The 23,696-nt window shown below is 36.1% G+C and overlaps 1 protein-coding gene across 3 annotated transcripts in view; it reads right to left on the reverse strand.

The window, feature by feature from the left end:
* The window catches only part of RC3H1 (ring finger and CCCH-type domains 1), an 84,034-nt gene that overhangs the window by 8,210 nt on the left and 52,128 nt on the right, over positions 1–23,696 (reverse strand). For 2 of the 3 annotated variants that reach the window (XM_056815566.1, XM_056815565.1), the window contains exons 8-19: positions 21,575–21,693; positions 20,450–20,562; positions 18,637–18,918; positions 18,101–18,315; positions 12,065–12,435; positions 11,365–11,529; positions 7,280–7,432; positions 4,594–4,807; positions 4,290–4,380; positions 3,376–3,508; positions 1,103–1,279; positions 535–650 (exon numbers count right to left, since the gene is read on the reverse strand). In XM_056815566.1, the coding sequence (XP_056671544.1) occupies positions 535–650; positions 1,103–1,279; positions 3,376–3,508; positions 4,290–4,380; positions 4,594–4,807; positions 7,280–7,432; positions 11,365–11,529; positions 12,065–12,435; positions 18,101–18,315; positions 18,637–18,918; positions 20,450–20,562; positions 21,575–21,693 (2,149 nt within the window). The remainder of the gene's footprint in view (positions 1–534; positions 651–1,102; positions 1,280–3,375; positions 3,509–4,289; positions 4,381–4,593; positions 4,808–7,279; positions 7,433–11,364; positions 11,530–12,064; positions 12,436–18,100; positions 18,316–18,636; positions 18,919–20,449; positions 20,563–21,574; positions 21,694–23,696) is intronic. The other variant, XM_056815567.1, reaches the window with a different exon arrangement.

Genomic DNA, 23,696 nt, shown 5'->3' on the forward strand with positions numbered 1-23,696 from the left:
TCCCAGTTCCACTGAAAAACACAGAAAATGTCATCTGTACTCTCTATTGTTAAAACTCATATTCTTGACATACTCATTCATCTTAAGAAATACCGAAGTTTAAAATAAAATTATTTTTTTCCCAACTACTACAGAACTCCTCATCATTATTCCATGGCATGGAGTCACATGGAGTCCTAAAGCTTAATCTTATTTTCAAATCCGGATATGTTTGGAATTAAGGCATTTTAAAATTAATGTTGTGAATAGCTGAGTATTATGGAAGCTAAACAAATAAACATGGTGGAAGGTCCTTAATTAATAATTCAGGCAGGATTGGGAGTGAGGTTAATTAGTCAAATCACTACTATACCTCAGGAAGAAGAGTTATAAAAGCTAAATTTTCTTTTTTCATTTAAAGTGCACCTCCAAAGTTATTATTAAAATTCAAACTGACAAGTGACGAGATCTTAAATTTTGACACAGACCAAAGGAATCTTCCTCTGGGTACTACACAAAAAATTACAAAAACCAGAGGAATGCTTACTTCTTTACCTGAATGTCAATGCAAGGTCCTCAGCTGGAACCTTGTTTTGTGGTTCTGGTTGTCCATTTTCTGCTTGCTTACTGGGACCCAATTTGTTTTTCATGTCCAGAGAAGATTGATTCTCCTTTGAAAGAAGAGGAAATAAACAGTCATCTCTCAATTAACCAAGCTAATGAGCAAGATATAATACAGAGAAGATATACAACCATAAGTATTCCAGATATTATTCTTATTTAGCTTTGAAATAAACAATTTTCAAAAACAAAATCAGATTTATCTTAATCTATGTCCAGTTCTTATTCAAAACCTTGTGACTCTATATGCCTCCCAACCTGGCCTTTAGATTTTAAAATCTAGTTTAAACATTCTCTTTATAAGCAAAAAGTCTCCAGTAGAATTTCTTCTTAATGCAGAATATGAAGCAACAAAAGAATGTAGTCAAACAAAACAAGAACATCCAAAAAAAAGCTAATTTTTATGAATCCAATGTAATGCTAGGGGTAGCAAGAGTTCTTCTTTTTCCCCCTTCTATGACTTAATATATCTTTGATGACAGCAATAACTCAATTCACTTACCATGCTCAGTTCCCGAGTTCTCTTCCCAATTTCCCGCTCCACCTGGTGTAGTTCCAAGCTCAACTGCTCACTTGAGACCATTCCAGGCCACTTGGGGGGTGGTGGTGGGGGCTGAGGAGGGGGCTGGCCTGCCAGAGTGTTCGTCTCCCTCTGCAACAGCAGCCTGTTACTAACAGCCTAAATACACAAAGCCAAGCAGATGTACAACTTAGCACTCTTGCCATGCGCAACAAATGAATAAGGAATAGGTAATTACTGTTTATGAGGAAAATTATTTAAGTATCGTTCCAATAAAAAATGATGCAATTATAAATAAAAAATGATGCAATTATAAAGCAATGTCCATTCTTTAAATAGAATGGGAAATACTAAGGTCTTAAGGCACTGAGTTTCTGCCTCATTTTGTACCCCCAATGCTTTGTACAGTGCCTGGCTTGTTGGCTGAGTACGTATGAAATAATGGGGACTTCAGACATTCCATGTTTAAGTTGACTTGTTCTCTTTTTGTTGAAATAGGACATATTGCTAAGTATGTATCTAATTTGAAAGTATTAAAAAATTTTTTACCGGGCTCCTAAGCCTATAAATCTTTGAATGGCGTTTACTTAATGTAATGGAATTGCACTTTGGCTAAAATAATTGAAATGATTAGAATTGAGCAAAGTCACAAACGGCACTGGCATTCCTCCTTTTAGATAACATGGGTTAGAAATTCTAACAGATTAAAAGTAAATTAAGCAAAAAAACCTACATACTATAAATACCTTCTGGGAGGTTAAAGAGGGGGGAGGAACCAGAGTTGGACTTTTTTCCTTTTTAACTCCTAAGGTCTTAGAATCACTACTGCTTATTGCTTTCAAGGCAGAAGAGTGGTAAGGGCAAGGCAATGCAGATTAAGTGACTTGGCCAGGGTCACATTGCTGGAATATGTCTGAGGCCAGATTTGAACCCAGGAACTCCCATCTCTAGGTCTTGCTTTCAATCTACTGAGCTACTTAGCTGCTCTACAGGGTTGAACTTTTAAAAGGGCAGAATGTATCACTACTTGATCCCAGCAGTAGTATGGTGATCACACGTGGTAACAAGGAGATTTTTAAACAGTCCAAAATTCAGATGCTCACAAAAAAGCAGACATGCAAAATATAAACATATCCCAGATTCCATGAGTGGCAGGACAATAGCAGAAAGCAAGGCATGAAATTAAAAACAAAAAAACTCCAACAATTCTTCCTAATGAGCAAATTTAGTTATGATTTTCTCTCCAAAACACTATACAATCATTTTTCCTAAAGAAAAGTAGTACTTTAGTATCCACACTTGGTGTTCAAATAGTTTCACTAGAAGACAAGTGAAATTATAAGCAATGGGTAATCATTTTAGCATACCAAGTTGTAATGATTCTTTATTCTCCCATAAGGATGCCATCAACATTATTTGTTACACTTGATATCCAATATTTCTTTCATAAACTTGCAATCAAAATTACAAAATAAAATAACAAACTTGTCTGGAAGAGGATTGTGTTGGTTTTTAAATTTCATTTTTTTTTTAAATTCAACAATTTAATTCAATTTTTAAAAATTCAGTTCAACAAACAATTATTAAGCACCTACTATGGGAAAGGCATAGGTCTTGATATAAAAAGTAAAAAAAAAAACAAAACCCCAACACTCCCTGCTTTTCAAGGAACTTACATTTATACAGATAAGTAAATATCATCTGAGGGGAGAACACAACTAAAGACAATAAAGACTGAAGCAGGACCCAACGTATAGAATACAGAATATGTAAAGAAGACTAAAATGAGCACAGTCATTAATTTTTTAGCTTCCATTTTTCAAAGATCACTACTTATGGAATTAATTTAATAACAAATGGTGGCAAGTTCAGAGAAAAAGAATACAGATCAGCTCTTAAAAAGATTACTTTGTACAGAATAGGTGCTTGAAGATTTGTTGAATGACAAATAAAAAGGATTAAGGTAGGAGTATTAGTTTCTAGTTATGAAAATTCTTAAACTTTAGATTATTAACAGGTACACACAGCTCTAACTTCAAAATGTCTTTTAGATATGGAATTTAATTCTCAGTTGAGTTTTCTAAAAGATACATTTTAAATACTTTAATAAAGTTAGTTCTTTCCACAGAAGCTTTTATCAAATTAGAATATAGCATGTAAAAATTTGCCTCTATAGTATGTCAAGATTTTCTCAATCTCTTGAAGTCCCTTTCAAGTCTCTTTCCAAGAAAACAAAATCCTGTCTGAGCTAGTACCTCAAGTCCTCGAAGCTGGGTGTGCTGGTTAATCTGGTGGTTTAACTGCTGCAGCTCTAGTCTCAGTTGTTCTCTCTCAGCAGAGGGTAAGGGCTTCCCATGACTGGCCACTTCCGACATGGACAATCTCTCCCTTTGGTATGAAAGCATAAAGGAAATTGAAGCTCAACTATTACAGTCAGTATAATTGAATGGCAAGAGAAAACTCTCTTAAGAACTCTATGTATATTTGACCTAGCAATACCACTACTAGATCTGTATCCCAAAGAGAACAAAGAAAAAGGTCCTATATGAACAATAATATCTATAACAGCTCTTTTTGTGGTAACAAAGAACTGGAAGTTGAGGGTATGCTCATCAATTGGGAAATGACTTAAACAAGTTACTTATGTGGCATATGATTGTGATAGTGTATTGTACTTTAAGAAATGACAAGGGGGTTGGTTTCAGAAAAAAAACAAGGCAAGACTTCTGGACACTACTGCAAAGGGAAATGAGAAGAACTGGAAGATCACTGTGCACAGTAACAGCAATGTAGTAATGATTAAATGAAAGACTTAGCTATTCTAATCAACAAAAGAATCTGAGATAAATCTAAATGCCTGATGATGAAAAAATGCTAACCACAGAGAGAACAGATGAACTCTGAGTACAAACTGAAATGTAATTTTTGCACTTTCTTGGATTAAAGAGAAATGGCTAATATGAAAATGTTTTGCATGATTTCACATGTATTATAACTGTTAACATATTACTTGCATTCCCAGGGGTTGGAGGAGGGAATGAACATAGAACCCAAAAAGTAAAAGGAAACAAAGCTAAGAATACATAATAGTTGGTTATTATTACAACATGTATAGAGAAAGGGAAAAAAATCACCTCCCCTCCCCCTCCAGACAGACAGATGGACATACCTTTCAGTGAAGTGTCCCTGAGAAGGCATAGTTTGATGAGGGGAATATGGAGAACCACCCCAGCCACCATGAGCTCCATATGGACTGTAATCTTTAAGAGAAAGAGGGCTATTTTAAGGAGCATCCAATTCATATTGGTTTCTTTTCCTTTAAGCTACAGTAACTAACTTCCTAGATAGCCCCAAAGGTATAGTAAGTTTTCTAAAAATCAGATAAATCAAAACATTGAAAAGTTAATAATATTTCAATACTAAAAGAAAAAAGCAAACATTTTTCATCTGCCCCACAGCAAATTCATACTCACCAGAAATGCTTATTGATTTGGTGGAAGCTCCCTGAGCTGCCAGAGCCTGCATTGGACCAGAACCCTGATACATAGTCTTGGAAGTTCGAGATATGGCGCCAAACCGTGAAACTGTGGGCCGGTCACCAAATGGGATGAGGTCATCATCACTGGTTTCTGCTGCCCTTCGTTGAAGCTCTAGCCGCTGGTCCCTCACACTTTTACTGTCCACATTCTGACAGACACAAATCAAAAGACACAAAGTCAAAAGAAGAAAGCCTACCTACACCTTAAATCTTTTCTACCATCACATTCTTTACATCCTTAAAACTAAAAATATTACAAGGAAGCTAGGAAGATAAGTAAAACGATTCTAAAGTGTTCTTTGCTTTAATTTAACATAGAATTACTGAATTGTAGCACTGAAAAGGACCTTCTAGACCCCTTTAATCCAAGTTTTCTTAATTTTGGGGTTGATGAGATTGTTCTTCTTGGATTTCAATAACTATATTTCAAAATAGTTTTTGTAGATAATATAGATACTGAGGGCAAAGCTAGAGTCCAGATGGCTAGTAAGTGATGAAACCACTTCATTTTTCAGAAGAGGATTTTAGCTAGGGAATAAGGAATGAATTTGGCCAAGGTTCTTAACTATTATTGTGCCAATGTTCTCTTCAGTATTCTGGTGAAGCCTCATCTCAGAAGAATGTTTGTTATTGACATTTATATAATTGAAAGAAATGCTAAAATTCAGTTAAGAAATGGGTGAAAATCAAGAGCCTTTAAATTTAAGCTCATGGTCTCTCTGAAATCTATACATGTCCTTCTCTGTGGGGGACCATAGATCCCAGTTTGAGAAACCCTGACCTAATCTGAACTTTTACTGTAATAACAATCCAGAACAATTTCCACTGACTAGGATGACTTGACACAGGAATCTTTAATTATTGAAAAACTTAGGAGCTAACCCTTGAAGGACATTTCTGGCCTGGAAGAGCTTAAAAGGTAGGGTAAGGTGGATGATGCTCATTTGTCAGTTTCAGTTTAAAGAGGGGGAGGGAAGACTCATTTTCATTAATATTTATGTGGTCTAGGTAATATTTCCTTCTAGTCACTCCCACAGCAAGAGTTCTCCTACCTGATAGAAGGTAAGCTCCTCTAGGAAGGATGATCTTTTTTCCTCTTCTCTCTTTCCTCAGGATCTGGCTTAGAACCTTCATAAATGCTTGGGGATGAATGCAACGGTCTATCTATCCTTTGTAGTCTTCTGCCTAACTCTACCTCACATCCCATCGGTACTGGGAGAGTTTAGTCACTGCCTAAAAACTGTATCTCAGCTTTCCTCTTCATCACACAAGTACAAACTAATTTTCTATAATCATTTTGATTATTCATATAATCATTTTGATTATATGCTAATATTAAAAATAATTTTAAAAATATATACACACACATTCAATATAAAATAAAAAATTTAATGCTAGTACATGATCAAAAGAGACCTTCAACAAACCTCATCTTGCTTAATTAGACTCTTTTCCATCTTTCTTTTGAGATATCTATCCGTCTATTTATCTAGATATCCATCTATCTATTTACCTATTATCTATCTATCTATTATTTACCTAGAGAAATAGATAGACGGATAGATATCTCAAAAGAAAGCTGGAAAAGAACTTGCCAGTTACCAAGTTCAATTTCCTACCCTCAGAGGTGTTAAAATGTAATTGGAAAATGTTAAACAAAATAAATAAAAACATGCCACATAATGTTAATTTATAGTTTTCTAGGCCAACAAGAGGCCTGCAGGAATAAGGTTCTATTTGAGTTTGACCCACTTCTGCTCAAATGCTATATAAATCTTGCTACAATACTCTAAACAAGTTCAGACAGCGTCTTCATTTCAAATAACTGGAAACTCACTACCTAATGCTGTTGAATATTTCATTTTTTCAGAATCTCAAATTGCTAGAAAGTTATTCCTGATATTGGACTTCTTGTAATTTTTACCCACTGAATCTAGTATTTTTCTCCTATAACCACAAAAAATGAATATAATTTCTCTTTTCAGATTATAGCCCTTCTAAACAGGCAATGATTACCTTGTATAGACCAGAAGGACATTGTTTTAAGCGATGTAACAATTAATGGGTTACTACTGCTCACAACATCAACTATAGGACTAATACTATTTATTCTTCAGAACTATTAAAAAATTAAGGTTATGATTTAGTGAAGAAAACAAATATGAGTCTTAAGAAGTAACAGAATATGTCAAACTATTGGGGAACTGAGCTGCTAAAGAAGTGAAGCATTTAGACAGCACAGTAGGCCTGGAGTTCAGGACCTGAGTTCAAATTTTATATCAGACACTTCCTGGCTGTATGCCCCTAGGCAAGTCATTTAACCCCAACTGTCTAACTGTTGCAATTCTTAAAAAAAAAAAAAAGTGAAGCAATGTTCTTCCCCAATAGGAATAATAGAGGCTGGTGGCTGGTGAAAAATAGCAGGCAGAGGAGGAATGAACTAGAAAACCTGGATTCTCGGCAGCAAATTCTAAAGATAGGTCCATTTTGCTCTACCTTTAAAAACTACAGCTTTCCTGAAGTGAAGGGCTATGTGGCAGGGCTTAGGCCAGAGCCAGCTAAAAGGACAAGGCTTGGAACCCTGTAAAGTGTTTAGGCAAGTCTGGGGCTGCTATACGTACCGTCATCTCCACACTGCCTGCTGCCACAGCATCTTTGGGTTTTGCATCTTTGGTCCCAATGTAGGAGCCAATGGTGTCACATGACCAAGGTGAGTACTGGCTGTAATCATTCCCTTTGTATTTCCCAGCAACTTTCAGGTCATCATCCAAATACTATAAATGAGAAGGACACAGCTCTGTGAATAATCAGGGCAAAGATGAAGCAAGGACATTGCCAAATAATTGTTTTGTTGGAAGCAAGATACTGACAGTTCTATCATATAAATGCTTCATATTAGAGGGTTTTAGTTTGTTTGCACAAATTATGAAACTAACATCATCCTTATAGATTCTAAATATTTGAAGTTCAAATAAACAAAACTGTGAGGAATTCATGATTGATTTTAACTGCTAAAGAGGATTTTAACACCAACTTTCTCATAAAAAAGAAAACAGAAAAAGAATCCAAGAAAAGAGTCATGTCCTATTGTTTAAAAAAAATTTACAACATACCATATTATAAAAGTTAACATTTTCATTTGATATAAATTTTCTAATTTGTTAAAATACCTTATTTATCTGCTCAAATAAGGATGAAAAGCCTCAAATTTGATAAACTGAACAGGCAAACCAATAGCATTTGACAATCTAAGGTCTCTTAGAAACTATACCAAGCTATTCAAAATAGAATGTGAGCTTGATCAGTCACCAAGAACTTAGTAGGTACCTGTGGAGAAGCTAAAGCATTTGGAGCAAAGGCATGAGGTATGGCCTATTTTAGTAAATCAAATGATGACTTGGGGAAGCCCTTTACAAAACATAGCAATGAGACACTGCTTTAAATATGCAAAGCACTTTCCAAATGAGATCAGCTTTGCAGATAACTTGTTTTATTCTCACAATATGCTTATTCTCCTTTTACAGTTAAAGCAAGGGTCACACAGCTATGAAGGATTTGAACTGAATCTTCCAGACACCAGCTCTATCTACTGTACTGTCTAATGCTTTAAATAATAGAATACTAATTAATTCTGGGAGCAAGAAAATGAGGGCTGATGTCCCTGAACCAAGTAGACTGCTAAGTCATTTGACCAGAGAAGAAAACTCTGTTTTTCCCCTTCTGTGCTGGGCGTCTGAAGTGCTATGCCATTTATGTAATAGTTGCTTAATATATTTAAAAAATCAGGTGTATATAAAGAATTCAATTCAATAAGCATTTACTAGATGTCTATCCCCAGCACAAAACAAGATAAGAAGTTGGGTAAGTCTCTAATAAGGAGCTGACATTGTACTGAAGGAAAACAACATGTAAGTAGACAGGAAATGAGAAAACCAAAGTAATTTCAAGTGAGGGGGAAAGCACCTAAAGGACATGGCATTGAAAATAAAGAAAGATGAAGCACATCACAGGAGTCTATTCTGCAAAGGCAGTGTGTAAGGAACATTGGTAGGATGGGGACATGGGAATACAGAATTATGGGAGAAAAATATGCAACCAACCCAGAAAGATTAGATATAGATTACAAGGGCTAGTAATCAAACAAAATCTTTATTTAATAGTAGATGCAAGGAGCCAGTGAAGCTTGTTAAGCAAAGGGACATATGTGGTGGAGATCTGTGCACCTGGCATTTGGGTAGAGAAGCCAAGTCAGTTGCCCATGCAATAGATCCAGATTAAAATGCAATTTCAATTTTATAAAATTTAACAAAGTAAGTGAAAATACAATTCAATATAAAATATGGCTAATCTGTGTTTTCCCAAGTCAGTATATTGCTGGCAAGAATATTTACATCACTGGTGTAGAGGATGGATTGAGGAGGGGATACTGCTAGAATCCAGGTGAAAAGTGGCAAGGGTCTGAACTAGAGCAGCAAGATGGGAATATGTTATGCTGTAGAGTCCAAAATGACAAGACTTTGTGGTGATTAGACAGAGAAGGGAAGGAGTCAAGAGATGATGCCAACTGGACCAATGGTAGTGCTCTCAGGGAAGGGGGGGGAGAATCATAGATGGTTTAAGAAAAAAAAATACCAGAAAGTTCTACTTTGGTTGTGTTAAGTCCAAAATACCCACAGACTTTTTGGGATCTAGCTGGGACATAAGAGTTCATGCAAGAGAGGAAAACTGGCTATGCAGAATTAAAAGTAATCTGTATAATTTGAGAATTGAAACTAGGAGAAACAGTAAGATCACAAAGAAAGAGGATAGAGAAGAGAAGGTCTTAGGGCAGAGCTCTAAGATACTCAAAGCACAAAGGGTGAACAAATCTGTAAATGGGACTGAGGAGAATTTGTTAGGACAGGTGAAGAGAAAAACCACCTTCCTCTCCTCCCTCCTTCATGTACCAGACACTGTCTCTTTATTGATCCTCTCATAAGGCAACATTCCAGGACTGGGCATTTTCACTGGCTCTTGCCCATCATCTCCTCTTTATCTTTCATCAAAGACAAGATATAACCTCATCACTTTCTGCAAGAAGGCCCTTTCCACCCCTTCTTGGTTCTCAAGTCTTTTATGTCACTGATCTCAAGTTTATCCTCCATGTGGTTTGTTTGCATATTATCTTCTGTTAGGCTGTGAGTTCTCTGAGAGAAGGGACTGTGTTTGCCTCTGTATCCCAGGTGGTTAGCACATCACAGGCACTTAAAATGTTTGGTGATTTAAGAAGATCATGAAAATCTAGAAAGATAATTGAAACCAAGATGATGGAGAAGGTACATAGTCCCATCCGATTTCTACCAAGTTATCCTCCAAAAAATTCTCCTCAGAATGAATTCTGGAGAAACATCACCCACAAAAAGATGGGGTGAAATAATTTTTCAGCCTAAAACAATTTAGATGGCTGGAACAAAGGGTTTAATGCACCAAAATGGAGGACTCACCAGAGACCCTGGGGGCAGCTGAAGAAGCAGTAAAGTCTTCTGGAATTCTCAACCACAGATGGTAAGGGGGTAGGGGATGTGCCCCCTGTGAAATATGTCAAGGAATATTTAAAAACAGGACCTAAATTCTTATTAACTATGATGTAGTTTTGTGAATTTATTGCACCTACATAATATAAAAACTAGGCTATGATATTTTTGTTCTAACAGTAAACTTTTTTTCCCCCAGAATACTACTGTAGCCAAGGAGATCATGTAGCATGATTAGTTTTATGAATGTTGTCTGATATACAAACCACTTAAGAGAATATTGCATTTATTTCCTCTTGTAAATAAGCCTATCTTCACAGATGTCTCTGTGTTGTACCAATGGCCTCTGCAGTTTTAATCCCGTATTATTCTTTCTACTGTGTTTTGTATAGGAAGAGGCATAAAGAGAATAAAGAGGAAGGAGAAAGAATAAAAAGTTGAACTCTTAAAAAAACTCCAACAACAAGGCTAACATCTTGTCATGCCACCATCTTCAGGTTCTTTGCATTGTTTCCTTTAGTGTCTCCAGCTCCTCAGGGGATCCTGGGGCTAAGATTTTATTACCCCATCTTTCACAAATATAGTGATTTTTAAAAAACCTTGATTCAAGGTTATTCTAGACAGACGAGGCTGATGATAATGAAGGCCTAAAAATGTAATAATGAGCTATAATAATAATTGCTGAATTGTACAGAAACACACTAATCTTATGATCAATAGGAAGGCTGGTTTACAGAAGGAAGTGCTCCTTGAACAGTACTTCAGCATATAACCTCCTTTGAGTATAGTTAGAAATAATAGATCAGCTTTATAATGAATTTTGTAAAAGGGTGTTATATAGCTGGAGTCCAACTGTTGAGGTTTTTAAGGGGGAAAACTTATGTGGATTTATAGGGGAAAAAAGTGTAAAATATTTTTAAGCTTACTGATTAATTTGCATAATCTGTGTTTTTTGGAAACATATTTGTAATTCCTTATTAATCCAAACAGAGATTTAGATATATAGTTACTTTTCTTCCATAAGTGGGTAAATCTTAACTTCATATTGTTCATTATCTGAATGATTATATTTAATTGTAACACATGACAGATCAAAATACCAAATATTTGATATCTACTGAAACACTCTGATTGTGCAATGTAAATATGCTTTCAAACAAACAGACACTCAAGATTTCAGGCACAATGCTTACTTCCTCTGTATGGAATGAGTGAGGCAAGGTTGGTGAAGGTGCAAAAGGAAGTGGGGAGATGACTTTTCTCTCTTCTAACTGGGCCATGATCTCTTTTCGCCGTCGATGCAACTCATCTAGACTAGGGTGGACCAGAGGAGGAGGTGGTAGTCTGCTGTAAGACTCCTAGAAATGAAATAAAAAATTTAGAAATGACTTAAAAAAAACCCACTGATTATACTGATTGTATATTTAAGTAGTCAATAGTTTTGATATGTTTACTTTTTAACATTTGAAAAAATCAGTTTTAAATGTTCCTTCTTCCAGCTCTAAATATATAATCTAATGAACTTAATATCCAAAATTTAAAATAAACAAACAAAAAAATGTCTTCAGTCCTAAGAGAAGCAGGCTAGATTTCTTATCGTCAACCAGATGGCTTTCACACTTTAAGTGGAAAATTTTTTATCTTATAGAAGTTGAGAAATTAAGAAAGTAGAATTAATGTTAATTTTTTTCATTTTGAATAATAAATTATCCCAAATTAGTAAAGTATGAAAAAGAAAAACTAGTAATGTAGAAATAGAGCAATTGCACATATTTCAAAAGGTTGAAGAAATACTTAGGTGATGGATGGTGTTAGCTACCTATTCAAAAGGCTTGGAGAATCATTTTAAGAGAATGATCAATTACATTAATAATTTTTTAAAAATAAGCATACTCTGATATATGGAGGTCTTATCTGACTTGGATGTGGACCCACTGGATAGTAACCCTCTATTTGCTGGTATCTCTCTCTGGCCTCTGGTACATAAGGTGAAACAGCTGCAGGTGGAATCTCAATGGGTACTGGGCTTTCCTGGAAAATCTCTTCTCGAGGATATGACTGTGTGGGGTAGACACGACGGCCATCATAATGTGGTGGATATATGGGTGGATACTGTTGTGGCTGAGTCCCGTACTGGGAATTTACTACACGATCCTGGAGGTAGGGTGGGTAATGATCCAAGTATGGAGGACCAGGTTCAGGAGCAGATGGTGGAGGTCGGACAAAGCGGGAGACACACTGCGGGGTTGGAGTATAGTACATCCCTGAAAGTATAAAATGAGCACCAAAAACAATACCGGTAAACAAATTTTCTAGTGAGAAATAGACTTTTAAAAAATCTCTTTAATCAATCATGAGAAAAATCATTAATTTACTCTTTGTATTATAAATTTGTATTATAAAAACAAATGGTACAAGTGGTAGTAAGAAAATCCATTAATTTGTAGGAAGAAAATGTTAGTCTTGAAAACAGTAGCAAAGCTTTCAAGCATGCTTCCATTTACCAACTTCCTGCTGTTTTTCCCCTAACCTGATCTAAGTATGGGCTGTGTCAGACAGTCAGACTCCTCCCCAGGGGCAAAGGTTGGGGATATTTATCTCCCCACCAAAGGCTCCACCCTTCCCCACTCCTGCCTCATCTTCTAACTTGGACAAAAAGGTTTCATGTAAAATTAATAATTCATTTAAAATTATTTTTTCATATTTATCTCACTCTTTAATTTTCCATTTCTGTATAATTAAAATAACTTATTATTACAAAGAAGGTATATAGTTAATAAATAACATACATAAGGGGGGAGGGGAATCTGAGCACAAAAAAACCCAAAACACCTTGATTTGATAGTGGTATATGATTAAACAAGTTTAGAAATTATATCAATACCAGTGGCTCATTGTTGGTTGGTTATTAGCCTTCATACTTGAAATGGCATCTAAGTGAGGCAGAATTGCACAAAACCATCAGCAGCAATCTCTCTTCCAGTGTTATCAAAGTCTAGTGGCAAGCAGGATGCAATGGATGACCATGGTACCTTCCATGTCTAACCAAGCTCTAAGCACTCCAAAGCACCTGCTTCCACCACCACCTTCATGGTCATTGGAATAAATTCTCACCTGCCCTTTGCTCCAAGGACTTCACATATAGCTGCGGTAGACACCCTTCTTAACTCACTGATGGGTTTAAAGCCTGCTGGTTATCCTCATTTTGATTTAGTCCGCCTGTTATGGTGGTTTAACAACATGTGGGCACAGAGCATGCTACAGTTTCTTGCAGTTCCAAGTGAGAACTATGTGGCAGAGGGACACCAAAGGGGAAAGGCTAGCCTCGTTTTCTCACCATGTGTCCTAGGCTTCTTTAAAAATCCTGTCCCAGGGGGCAGCTGGGTAGCTCAGTGGATTGAGAACCAGGCCTAGAGACGGGAGGTCCTAGGTTCAAATCCGGCCTCAGCCACTTCCTAGCTGTGTGACCCTGGTCAAGTCACTTGACCCCCATTGCCTAGCCCTTACCACTCTTCTGCCTTGGAGCCAATACACAGTATTGACTCCAAGACAGAAGGTAAGGGTTTTTATTTAAAAAAAAAAAATCCTGTCCCACCCTGTAGGGGCCACTGGTTGAGGCAGTAGCCCAGTCATCAAGGTGGGGGTTCCTCCTTGAGTGGGGTGATGGCATTGCACTGTTGCCCATGGATCTATCAGGTTGTAGAGAAGCCCACTGTATGACACCACTGAATTATGAACTTAGTGCCAGGAGATGGGGAAAATGTCTCATTTAAATAATCAATAGGATGATGGCTTAGTTCACAGATCTGATTCAAGAAAGAGCATCTACAACCCAACTTTTGTGAAGATGGGATTAACTCTCCCCTGCCTACTTTTAGATTTAATCACCAGAAGTGTATACACCCCATTTTATTATTAAGTGGGAGAAGTCTGTGACCCACCTGTGCTAAAGTGGGTGATGAATCAGAAACGACTGATTGCTCTCCTGGGCAGTCCTAAGCAAAGCTAAAGCTACAATTGGTCCATGTAAAGTGGAAGGAAGGCACAGGAAGTGACGCAAAGGGTCTTTAAAAGTAGTTGCAGTAATACTCAGTGGAATTGCACATCGACTACGAGAAGGCTGGGGGGAGGGGAGGGAGGGAAAGAATATGATTCTTGTAACCAAGGAATAATGTTTTAAATTGACTAAATAAAATAAAATAAAAATAAAAGTAGTTGTAACTTCCTGTGAGGTTTTTTGTGTGTGTATGTTGTTTTTTTTTTTTTGTGAGAAGTTCTTTGTTTAAGTCTGGTGAAGAATCTGCTTCGTGGACCGGAGTCTCTGAAATTTGGTGAGACTGTTCTTGGATCTTTCCCTTTGAATTACCATGTGGGTAAGTGAAAAGGCTGACTTCTTTCTTGACTGTCTGGAGAGGCCCCTGTTTTGGAGAAGGCCTCATGGCTGTAACCCTTGCTTAGTATACTTCTGGGCCCCCCTTTGCTGGGGCCACTAAGGCCCTATCTGGTTTGAAGTGAGCTGGAGTAATTATCTACTTTCTCTCTCTCATTACCCTTATTTTCACTCTTTCTCCTTTTGTAAATAAATTGCCATAAAAAGTCATTCTGACTTGAGTAATAAATCTTCAATGACCACATTTTTATACATTTAGTCCAATCTTTAATTTTTATCCCATATACTTTTAATGGGTAAAGATGAAGGAGCCAGTAACAATGACATACGTCTAAGCTCCAAATAGGCTACTCTAATACTAATGAGATTGGGTTTTTGCACAAATAGCCAAAAAAAGGTATAACCTGAAGTAAAAGGAGTTGAAAAGTATCAATACTATTGTCTTAAAAGCAGCAAATAAGGAAATATGTGGTTCAACTGATGAATTATTGTTAGCAACAGTATCCTGCAAAAACCCCTATGGGCTATTATGACTTAAGAATGAAGTCATTTTATATTTGAAAGCATAGCCCTAATTTATTTTAAGCTTGTCCCTCCATAGTAGTGATGGCAAACCTTTTAGAGATCGTGTGTTCTCCCTGTCCCCTGCCTTACCCCACACAAGGGAGGGGACCAAGCACTCCCATTGGGCTGCAAGGCAAGGGATAGGGCGGAGTGGTGGCGAGGGGGAGAGGGGGAGAGGAACAGCTCTGCCCAAGTCCCTCTTCCTTTCTAGTAAGGAACTCTGGCAGGGAACGGCATGTATGCTTATAGAGAGTGCTCTGCATGCCCTCTTTGGCACATTTGCCATATATTCACCATCATGGCTTTATAGCATCCTCAAACCCTGTTAATTAATGTTTATAATATCTTTCTGAGATGTTTCAAATTCCACCCAAAAATAACATCATCTTCCTTCAACAATTCAGTTCTTTCAGACTTGCCTATATCTTAACAGTACCACTTTTGTCAGGCACCCAAGCTTGAAATCTCATCTGTATCTTTGGCCTCCTCTCTGCCATTATGTTCAATCATTTGCCAAATCTGTTGAATTCAATTTATGAAACAACAGTAACTTATAGCACTTGGGTGTGTATATGTGTGTGTATAAATGTGTGCATATATAGACACACATTCTCCGTTCTTACAAGACAAGCAATATACCTGACACCATCTGATTCTGCAAAGAGGTAAGACTATAGAAGAGAGGAAAATACACAAGCTCTGGAGTCAGAGAATCTGACTCTGCTTGGTTCAAATACCACCTCTGTTATTTACTATCTATGTGACTTTGGACAAGGCATATATACAATGAAGAAGAATGTCTCTAAGACTGTTTCTAAATAATTCTGAATCAGCCATCTGATGAAACTCACCACAAACCTGTGAGTTATTTTTACTTATGAAGGAGAAATCTAAGGGAGAGGGAAGTTAAGTGATTTGCTCAGTGGCTCAGTGATATGCTTGTCATATAGCTACTGCATGTTTAAGATAGCGTTTGAAATTGCGTCTAACTCAAATTCAGCATTCTACTCACTAAAGCAGGGAAACTGAACACATCCTCCCTGCCTTGTGAAATACTCCAACAGTAGCCTAGTCTCAGCTGGGAAAGTTAGTTAGCTGACATAATGAAGGATGAAGTCAAAATTCAAAAAGAGCCTGATTGGCTAAAACACTGGGCTAATTCTATTAAGAAGTAACTTACTTATTAATAGGGACAAATGAAAGATGTCATATTTGGGCTCCAAAAGCCAATTTTATGAGTAAAAAAAAGACCTCAGGATCTTAGAGAACTGAACAGTCAAGATAAATCAACAGTATGTCATGGAAACCTATAAAGGCAAAGTGCTGAATGACTATAGAGAGGCATAGGGGCCAGGCCTGGGAAGTGAAAGCTCTACTGTCAGACCACATCTATAATACTACCTATGTTCAGTTTTGAGGAATACTTTTAGCAAAGCAAAGATAGGGATAAGTAGAAGAAACTTCTCAGTAATTAGAGCCATCGAAAAGCAAATGAGGTTGTCTTGAAAGATAGTGGATTCTGCCTCACAGAACATTTTAAGCAAAGGCTAGAGGACCTAGTAGTCATTTGTTGTGGAAGAGATTATTGTTCAGATCAGTTGGACTGGTTGGTTGTTCATGTTGCTTCTAATCGACTGAAATTCCATTGTTTTTCTCCAACTCATCCTATAAACTGCTGCCAAATTAATATTCCTAAAAAGTTTTGAATTTGTTCTTCTGCTGGAATATCTTTAATGAGTTCTCACTGACTGCCCAATTAAGCTCAAATTCCTTAGCTGAGCCCTTAAGCTGTCTTTCAATACAGCTACAACCTGGCTTTTCAGCCTTAGCTTCTTATATATCCCACTAGAGCTAAAGAAAACACCTAACTACTCTCTGAAAATGACCTATAGTTTCTTCCTTCCATGTTTCTGCTCTTCACTCCTTCAGCATGAAACCATTAGATCCCAGAACTAAAGCCGGAGCAGGTCCCAGAGATAATATAAATCAACCCCACAAATTTTGTAAATGAGGAAACAGTCTGGAAGGAGCCAAGGAACTTGCTCAGAGTTACAAAGTTAGTAAGGAACAAGGTTGAAGTCCAAACTTGGGGATGACAAGAAGGACATGTTCCTTAGCACCACCAAATGGTACAGCCTTCGTATGTGTTCAGAGACAGGGGCATCACTTTGTCTGCAGTGAAGTGGCTGAGGTCCTTGCCTCATGTGAATGTTCATACCTGTTACACCCTGAGACCTGAGTGGGAGTGTACCTATTTCCTTCCCACCCAAAAAGATGGGCTAATTCCCAGACCACCTGGAACTCTTATCAATACACATCAAGCCCCTATGCGTGACCATAAGAATTTGTAGAGAAGTGTATAGTGCAGGCTAGCATGAATGTGAGGGTTTCAAGGGGTTGTTCTCTTGTGTCCATCTCAAAAAACCACTTTCTTGATTCCCTTAAACAGATGGGATTTTGGATTCTCTATATGATCTTAGATAAGTTACTTAACTCAGGGTGTTCAACTCATAATCTATAAAATAAAGGGGTTCAATTAAATTAATTCAGTGGTCCTTCCTGTTTCAGGTCTAGACAGACAATACTATGATCCTGGAAATGCACACAAAGAAGAACTTAGAAGAACACTTGGATGACTGAGGGGTAAAGAATATGCTGTACTTATCTAGTACATTGTTCATTATTAATTTTTTAGGCATCCTGTTATCTTTTGAGTCAATTTTCCTTACCCTCTTGCTGTGACTTGTTACTTCTATGAATACATGAACACTCCATATAACAGCACAATACTGCTTAGTAGATTATCTTGGGTTTTAACTCCATCTCAATCATTGGTAGAATTGAATATAGCTCACTGAATCCTTATTTGTAAATTTATTATCTGCAACTTGTCTATAAAATCTGTCATCTACCTATTTCATGAAATGCTACAACTCTAAGAAAATGGGTTACACAAATCAAGGATGAGGTATTACCTGGTGGATAAGGTGCTGGCTCAAAAGGTGGAGCAGCCCCTCGAGGATCCTGATAAAACACATCTGCTTGTTGTGCTGAGTATAGCTGGGAGCCTCGTGGTACCATAGGAAGAGGTTTGGTAACAGGCATGGAAGGCAGGTCTGTTGGTCCCCTGGGAGGTACAGGGTGAGGAGTCACAGGTAAGGCAGAAATGTTCTTGGGTCCAGGTTCCAGTCTAAAAGGGAAAAGAAAAAGTATTCATGAACTTTAAGTTGTCTGAAGCAGTTCCCTCAGACAATATGCTAAAACAAAGTAGTTTTGTACACTCTAGGAAATAGCTTGTAATAATTCCTGTTATCCCTCTATAAAATGAGAAAAATTTAAAGGCTTATTTTTCCTATGCTGGTTTCTTTTTTTATTCATTAGCTCACAGAAATGAAAGCCACCAGGAAAAAAAGAGAACTAATGAAGCAGCCTGAGATTAGAAAATATCTACTGTTCCTTAACCATATGTTTACACACAGGAAACCTCAATCAATAGTTAGGAAGCTCGTACAGGTCAGGAGGGGATCCAGGAGCACTGCTGCTCAGGTGATCAATCTTCCCTGGCTTCAGACCAGAGTCGTAGCTGGAGTCCGTCCCTCGGGGGATCAGCTGTGTCACTGTGTTCCCTGCTGACACAATCCCATTCGGCAGGGCAGTAGGTTTTCTGCTGGGCAGGTCCACTGCCCCTTCTTCTGAAAGGATAGCTGCTGAAGGTAGGCCCACCTCATTGAGCTGGCCTAAGGAGGCACTCAGGGGTCTTCTGGGAACCAGACGTTTGTTCATTTTACGAAATCTTCAGAAAAACAAAATCACACACCAAAAAAAATAAAAAAAATGAAAATAAAAAAAAGTGAAACCACCAACTAAAAGGAACAGTTTTTCACAGGCATAACAGGGAAAACTTCCAATTCTTATCATAAATTTTCCAGAAATCAGCTTTCTTATAACAAATACCTGATTAGACTCCCTGCTTTTGAAACTATACTATAGAATTCTAACAGAAAATATTTTATCTATAAGAATGTGCATGTAGGAGAACAAGCAAAAATATGTACATACTTCAATTTTACATATATATTCAACACAAAATTTGTTGATTGAATGAAAGTGTTTCATTAAGGATATTTTGACTTAAGTCAGAAACTCCTTAAAGTGGAAACATTTTGAATGTTTATATGGTCACTGTATTCTACTTTTTTTTGTCATGAGTAGTCCACTGAATCAATCTTTCTATTATTTTATCTTTCTTTTTATTGTGAAGCATTTTGTTGACCCTCTTATAGAGAATATTGGAGGAATAGAAGAAAAAAGAAAGGAACCACACAACATAGAATCTGAAATAACATTTTTGCTCTATTGTATTTAATGATTGGGCAGGGAAGCCACTTTTATTAAATTTTCAGAGGAAAAATATCATAAAGGCACATAAAACACTACCAACCAATTTAATGGACAAGTACAATTATCTGGAAGTGGCAGAATATAACTGTTATTATAATAGGAATTATATCATCTATGTACTTAAGTTGAAATTTTTGTTATTGTTAAATAAGAAACATTCCAATGGTAATCAGAAAATACAAGTGTGTAATTTACAGACTTATGAGATGAGAAATATGAAAGGGAAAAAAGAATGAAGTTTCCTTTTGTTACAGCATGCCAGACAAAGTCATAGATTTGAGATTATAGGGTCTAAACTTTATTATAGATAAAAATGTAATTCCTATACTGTAGCAACTTTCACCAAACTATGAAGGGAAGCTTATTTTAAAATGATACAAAGTAGCATGTAATTATCTCAAATGGTTTCCATATTTCTGAATATGCTATGAACATTTATTTTTGTAAGGTAATAAAATGTTAAGACTAGACACTCATCTATGAAATGAAACAAAAAAATGTAAAAGTATAAATATATTGCTACTATTATCTAAAGAAAATCTATTCTTTCATTTAGCCCAATGGGGAAGCCCTCACCTTTTAAGTATTAACACGATTGTTTATAGGCATAAAGTAATTGTTTTCCAAAGTACTGTCACTATTTTTGTGTGTAAGAATTATTCAAGAGATAAATTAAAAGTTGACCCTTTCTTCAAACCTTCCTTGCACCAAATTTTTTTTGCTATTTTGTTGTTCTTAATTTTTAGTAATAGTCTTTTAAGTAATTATATGAACATATGATGTCGTACTGGTATAATTTATTATTGTAGCTTCTGCTACCTTCCTAAGTTTCAAAGGTAAGCAAGGGTTCCAATGAAACTCAATGTTGTGTTTAACAGGGATATTACAAAGTTTGGAGTAATTCCCACAAGATGGACACCTACTTTTCCAATTCATCCTGAGAGTGTGCAAATGTGCAGCTGGCCCCCCGGGGGCACCCTCCTCTCTGTTTCATGTCTCGGCACATGTAAGTTTTATACTTGCTGTGCTGAGGAGGCTAAGGAGCAAAAATAAATAAATCAATAAATCAGTGAAGCATTTAAACAGATGATCCTACAGTTAATAATACATAGTTTAAGGGCCTTAAGAAGCATTTCTATCTTTGAAGAAACAGAAAACAAGAGATAATGGTGTTATGCATTTCTTATACTTTAGTATTAAAATGCAGCAATATATCATTTTTCATCATATTACACCATTCTTTACAACTCACAATTTTTTCTTAGATTATTAACATCAGTAAAGTCTTTGTAGTATAAGATTATAAACATGACTTTTAAATTAGTTTATATAGAATATCCAACGCTGAGCAATATATGGAACCTTAATAAACACCATTTAATGATAATGATCTCCCCTTAAACCATCCCATGCAATATTTAATGCATTTTAAAACTTAATTGGCACCTATTAAAACATAAAAGTTTTGTCAGAAAGTACTTCATTAAATCACCAAGGATCTGGATATAAAATCCCTATTATAGTTGTTCTCTTACATGGGTGAGATGGAAGTTGAAAATCTATATACTTCATAATTTTTAACCTTTGGAAGATAAAGATTGTCTATAAAAAATCCTTCGAGTATTAATAGTCTGGTGTAAAGCTAAAAAAATTGGCTACATTTCATTATTTATTACCAGATCCTGGGATTCTATAATAGCATTCACTAAACAGTCAAGAAAGTTTAAGATTTTCTTTTCTTCTTAAAGGGAATAGACTCAAATTTTAAGTGTGAGAAGCTTTACTTCCATATCATTCTATTTGGCAGAACTTTACTACAAGGTGTCAGCAGGGTAATTTGTATTTCAATTTTTCTAGATGGCCACATGAGTCCAGTTTACAGGTATAATTATACAAAAATTGAATTTTTATTTTTTGCCAATCTCTTGAAGAGAAGATATTCTTTTAAAATTATTGCTGGTTCAGTTCCGGGAAGTAGTGACCTACTTTTACTTCTTGTGTCCATGCCTTTAGTGACTTTACTTCTTATAGTAACATTCCTATCTTACCTGCTGCTGATCTGTTCCTTTCTTGCTGTGATTCTGAATATAATCAACTAGTCCATGCACCACTGTTCGCACAGCGACCAACCCATTTTCTAGTTGTTCCCAGGTTGGGGGAGGGGCATCTATACAGGATACAAGGGGAAAAAGCAAGAGGATTTTACAAGGCTGTACAAACACTAATAAAATTGAATTATAAAGAGGAGCAAACAATTTTTAATTACTAAAAAGCTGCTGTCTGGCCCCACAGTAAATGGATGATACTTTCCATCCTGTACAGAATTATGGAGCAGGAGTTGGCATAAGCATTTTTCCCTTCTGCTTTCAGTAAAATCACTGGTTTGAAAAAAAAATGCAGTTTTTAGGTAAAATAAGTATACTTGTCCCCCTTGCATTGCAGTTCCAGTGTTCTTGGAAGTACTTCATGAATCAAATTGCTGCATAAACAAAATTCTTTCTTTTAAACCCTACAAGAGATGCTTTTTTTACATTAAAAAAAAAAATATATATATATATATATATATTTGATTGGTATCTTCTTACATAACTTGCATTTACCAATTTAGCTTCCCAAAGAGATGTTATGTAAAGGAATTTTAAAGTAAAACATTTTGAACTTTTTGAATGAAAATAAATAATTCATTGCTTTGGTAAATCTGATTAACCATATGTAGAAAAGGTTTTGTCATCTAAATCTAGTTAATAAAAGAAAAAAATTCCACATAAATAAGGCAAAAGTTGTATCTTATTGAATCACAGATTCTCAGAAGAAGAATTCAGCTCCCATTTCAACAGGACCCTTCTGGATAACACTTCCATTTTTAGGCAGGTCAGTGAATATGTAAAGTTTTAAAATTGCAAAGCTTCCCATCAAATCAAGTCAAAACCTGCCTCTCTACCAACTGCTGCTTCTTATACTTCTGCAGAGCAAGTCCAAACCCTCCTTCTATATGACAGCCCTTCAAACATGAGAAGAGCTCTTAAGTCTCATCTTCCTCAGCCTATACAGCTTCAATTCATTTAGATGATTCTCATATGATATGGATAGGTGGACAGAACAAGCATTCAATAAATATTTAGTAAGTGCCTACCACGTGTCAGGTCCTTTTATAAATATTACCTCATTTGATCTTTATAACAACTCTAAAAGGTAGATGCTATTATGACCCCCATTTTACAACTGAAGAAACTAAGGGAAACAGAGGTTAATTGACTTGCCAGAGTGGCACAATTTTTAAGTGTCTGAAATTTGATTTAAATTCCCATCTCTAGCCTCCTGGTCCAGCCCCTCTATCCATTTGCTTTTAAGTACGGTGTGTACCTCAAAAGAAATACCAGACCACATACTAGTCTAGTTCAGATAGGCCAAAATAAGCAAATTGTTATAGGCTAGTGACAGACATAAAAAATCTAAAACTGTTTCTCATTCAATCATTCAGTCAATACAGAAGAAGGTTCAAAGATGAAGAAATCACTGATGCAACATGGAGAGATTATGAAGAGAGAACAAAGAATAAATTAATTATTTCATGAGTTCTTAATCTTTTCCAGAATAAGGATTCCTTTATACAAAAAAAGATTACACAATCTCTCATATGACAGTAGATATGTTAGATACTTAAAATTAACTTGTAATTTATCAATCACAACAGCAAATACATACATTTGAAAAAAAGAATATCTAAACTGTGAACATGAATGGGGTAAATTCACTCATAAAGTGGAAACGCATAGCAAAACTCATGAGAAATCAGAATCCTACAATGATTATAAGAAATACACTTGAAATAGATACAAAGAGTTAAAATAATGGGTGCGAGCATTATCAACTATGTATCAACTGAAGTAACAAAATACAGAAATAGTAATCATCCTCTCCAAAAAAGGAACAGCAAAAATTAATGTAACGGAAAGAAATAAGCAAAGAAACTATATTTGGCTGAAAGGTAATATAAACAATGAACTAAGATGGATACTAATTTATTCCAAAACAACAGAAAACCTTCTGAGCTCTATACAGTAACTTCACAAAACATTTATCATGTACTAAAGCATCAAAACCCAACAAATATGGAAAAACCAAATATTAAATGCATCTTTTATGGGACATAATAATGTAATAAAATAA

This window comes from Monodelphis domestica, chromosome 2, assembly GCF_027887165.1.
Source record: "Monodelphis domestica isolate mMonDom1 chromosome 2, mMonDom1.pri, whole genome shotgun sequence".
In the NCBI taxonomy this organism is placed as follows: Eukaryota; Metazoa; Chordata; class Mammalia; order Didelphimorphia; family Didelphidae; genus Monodelphis; species Monodelphis domestica.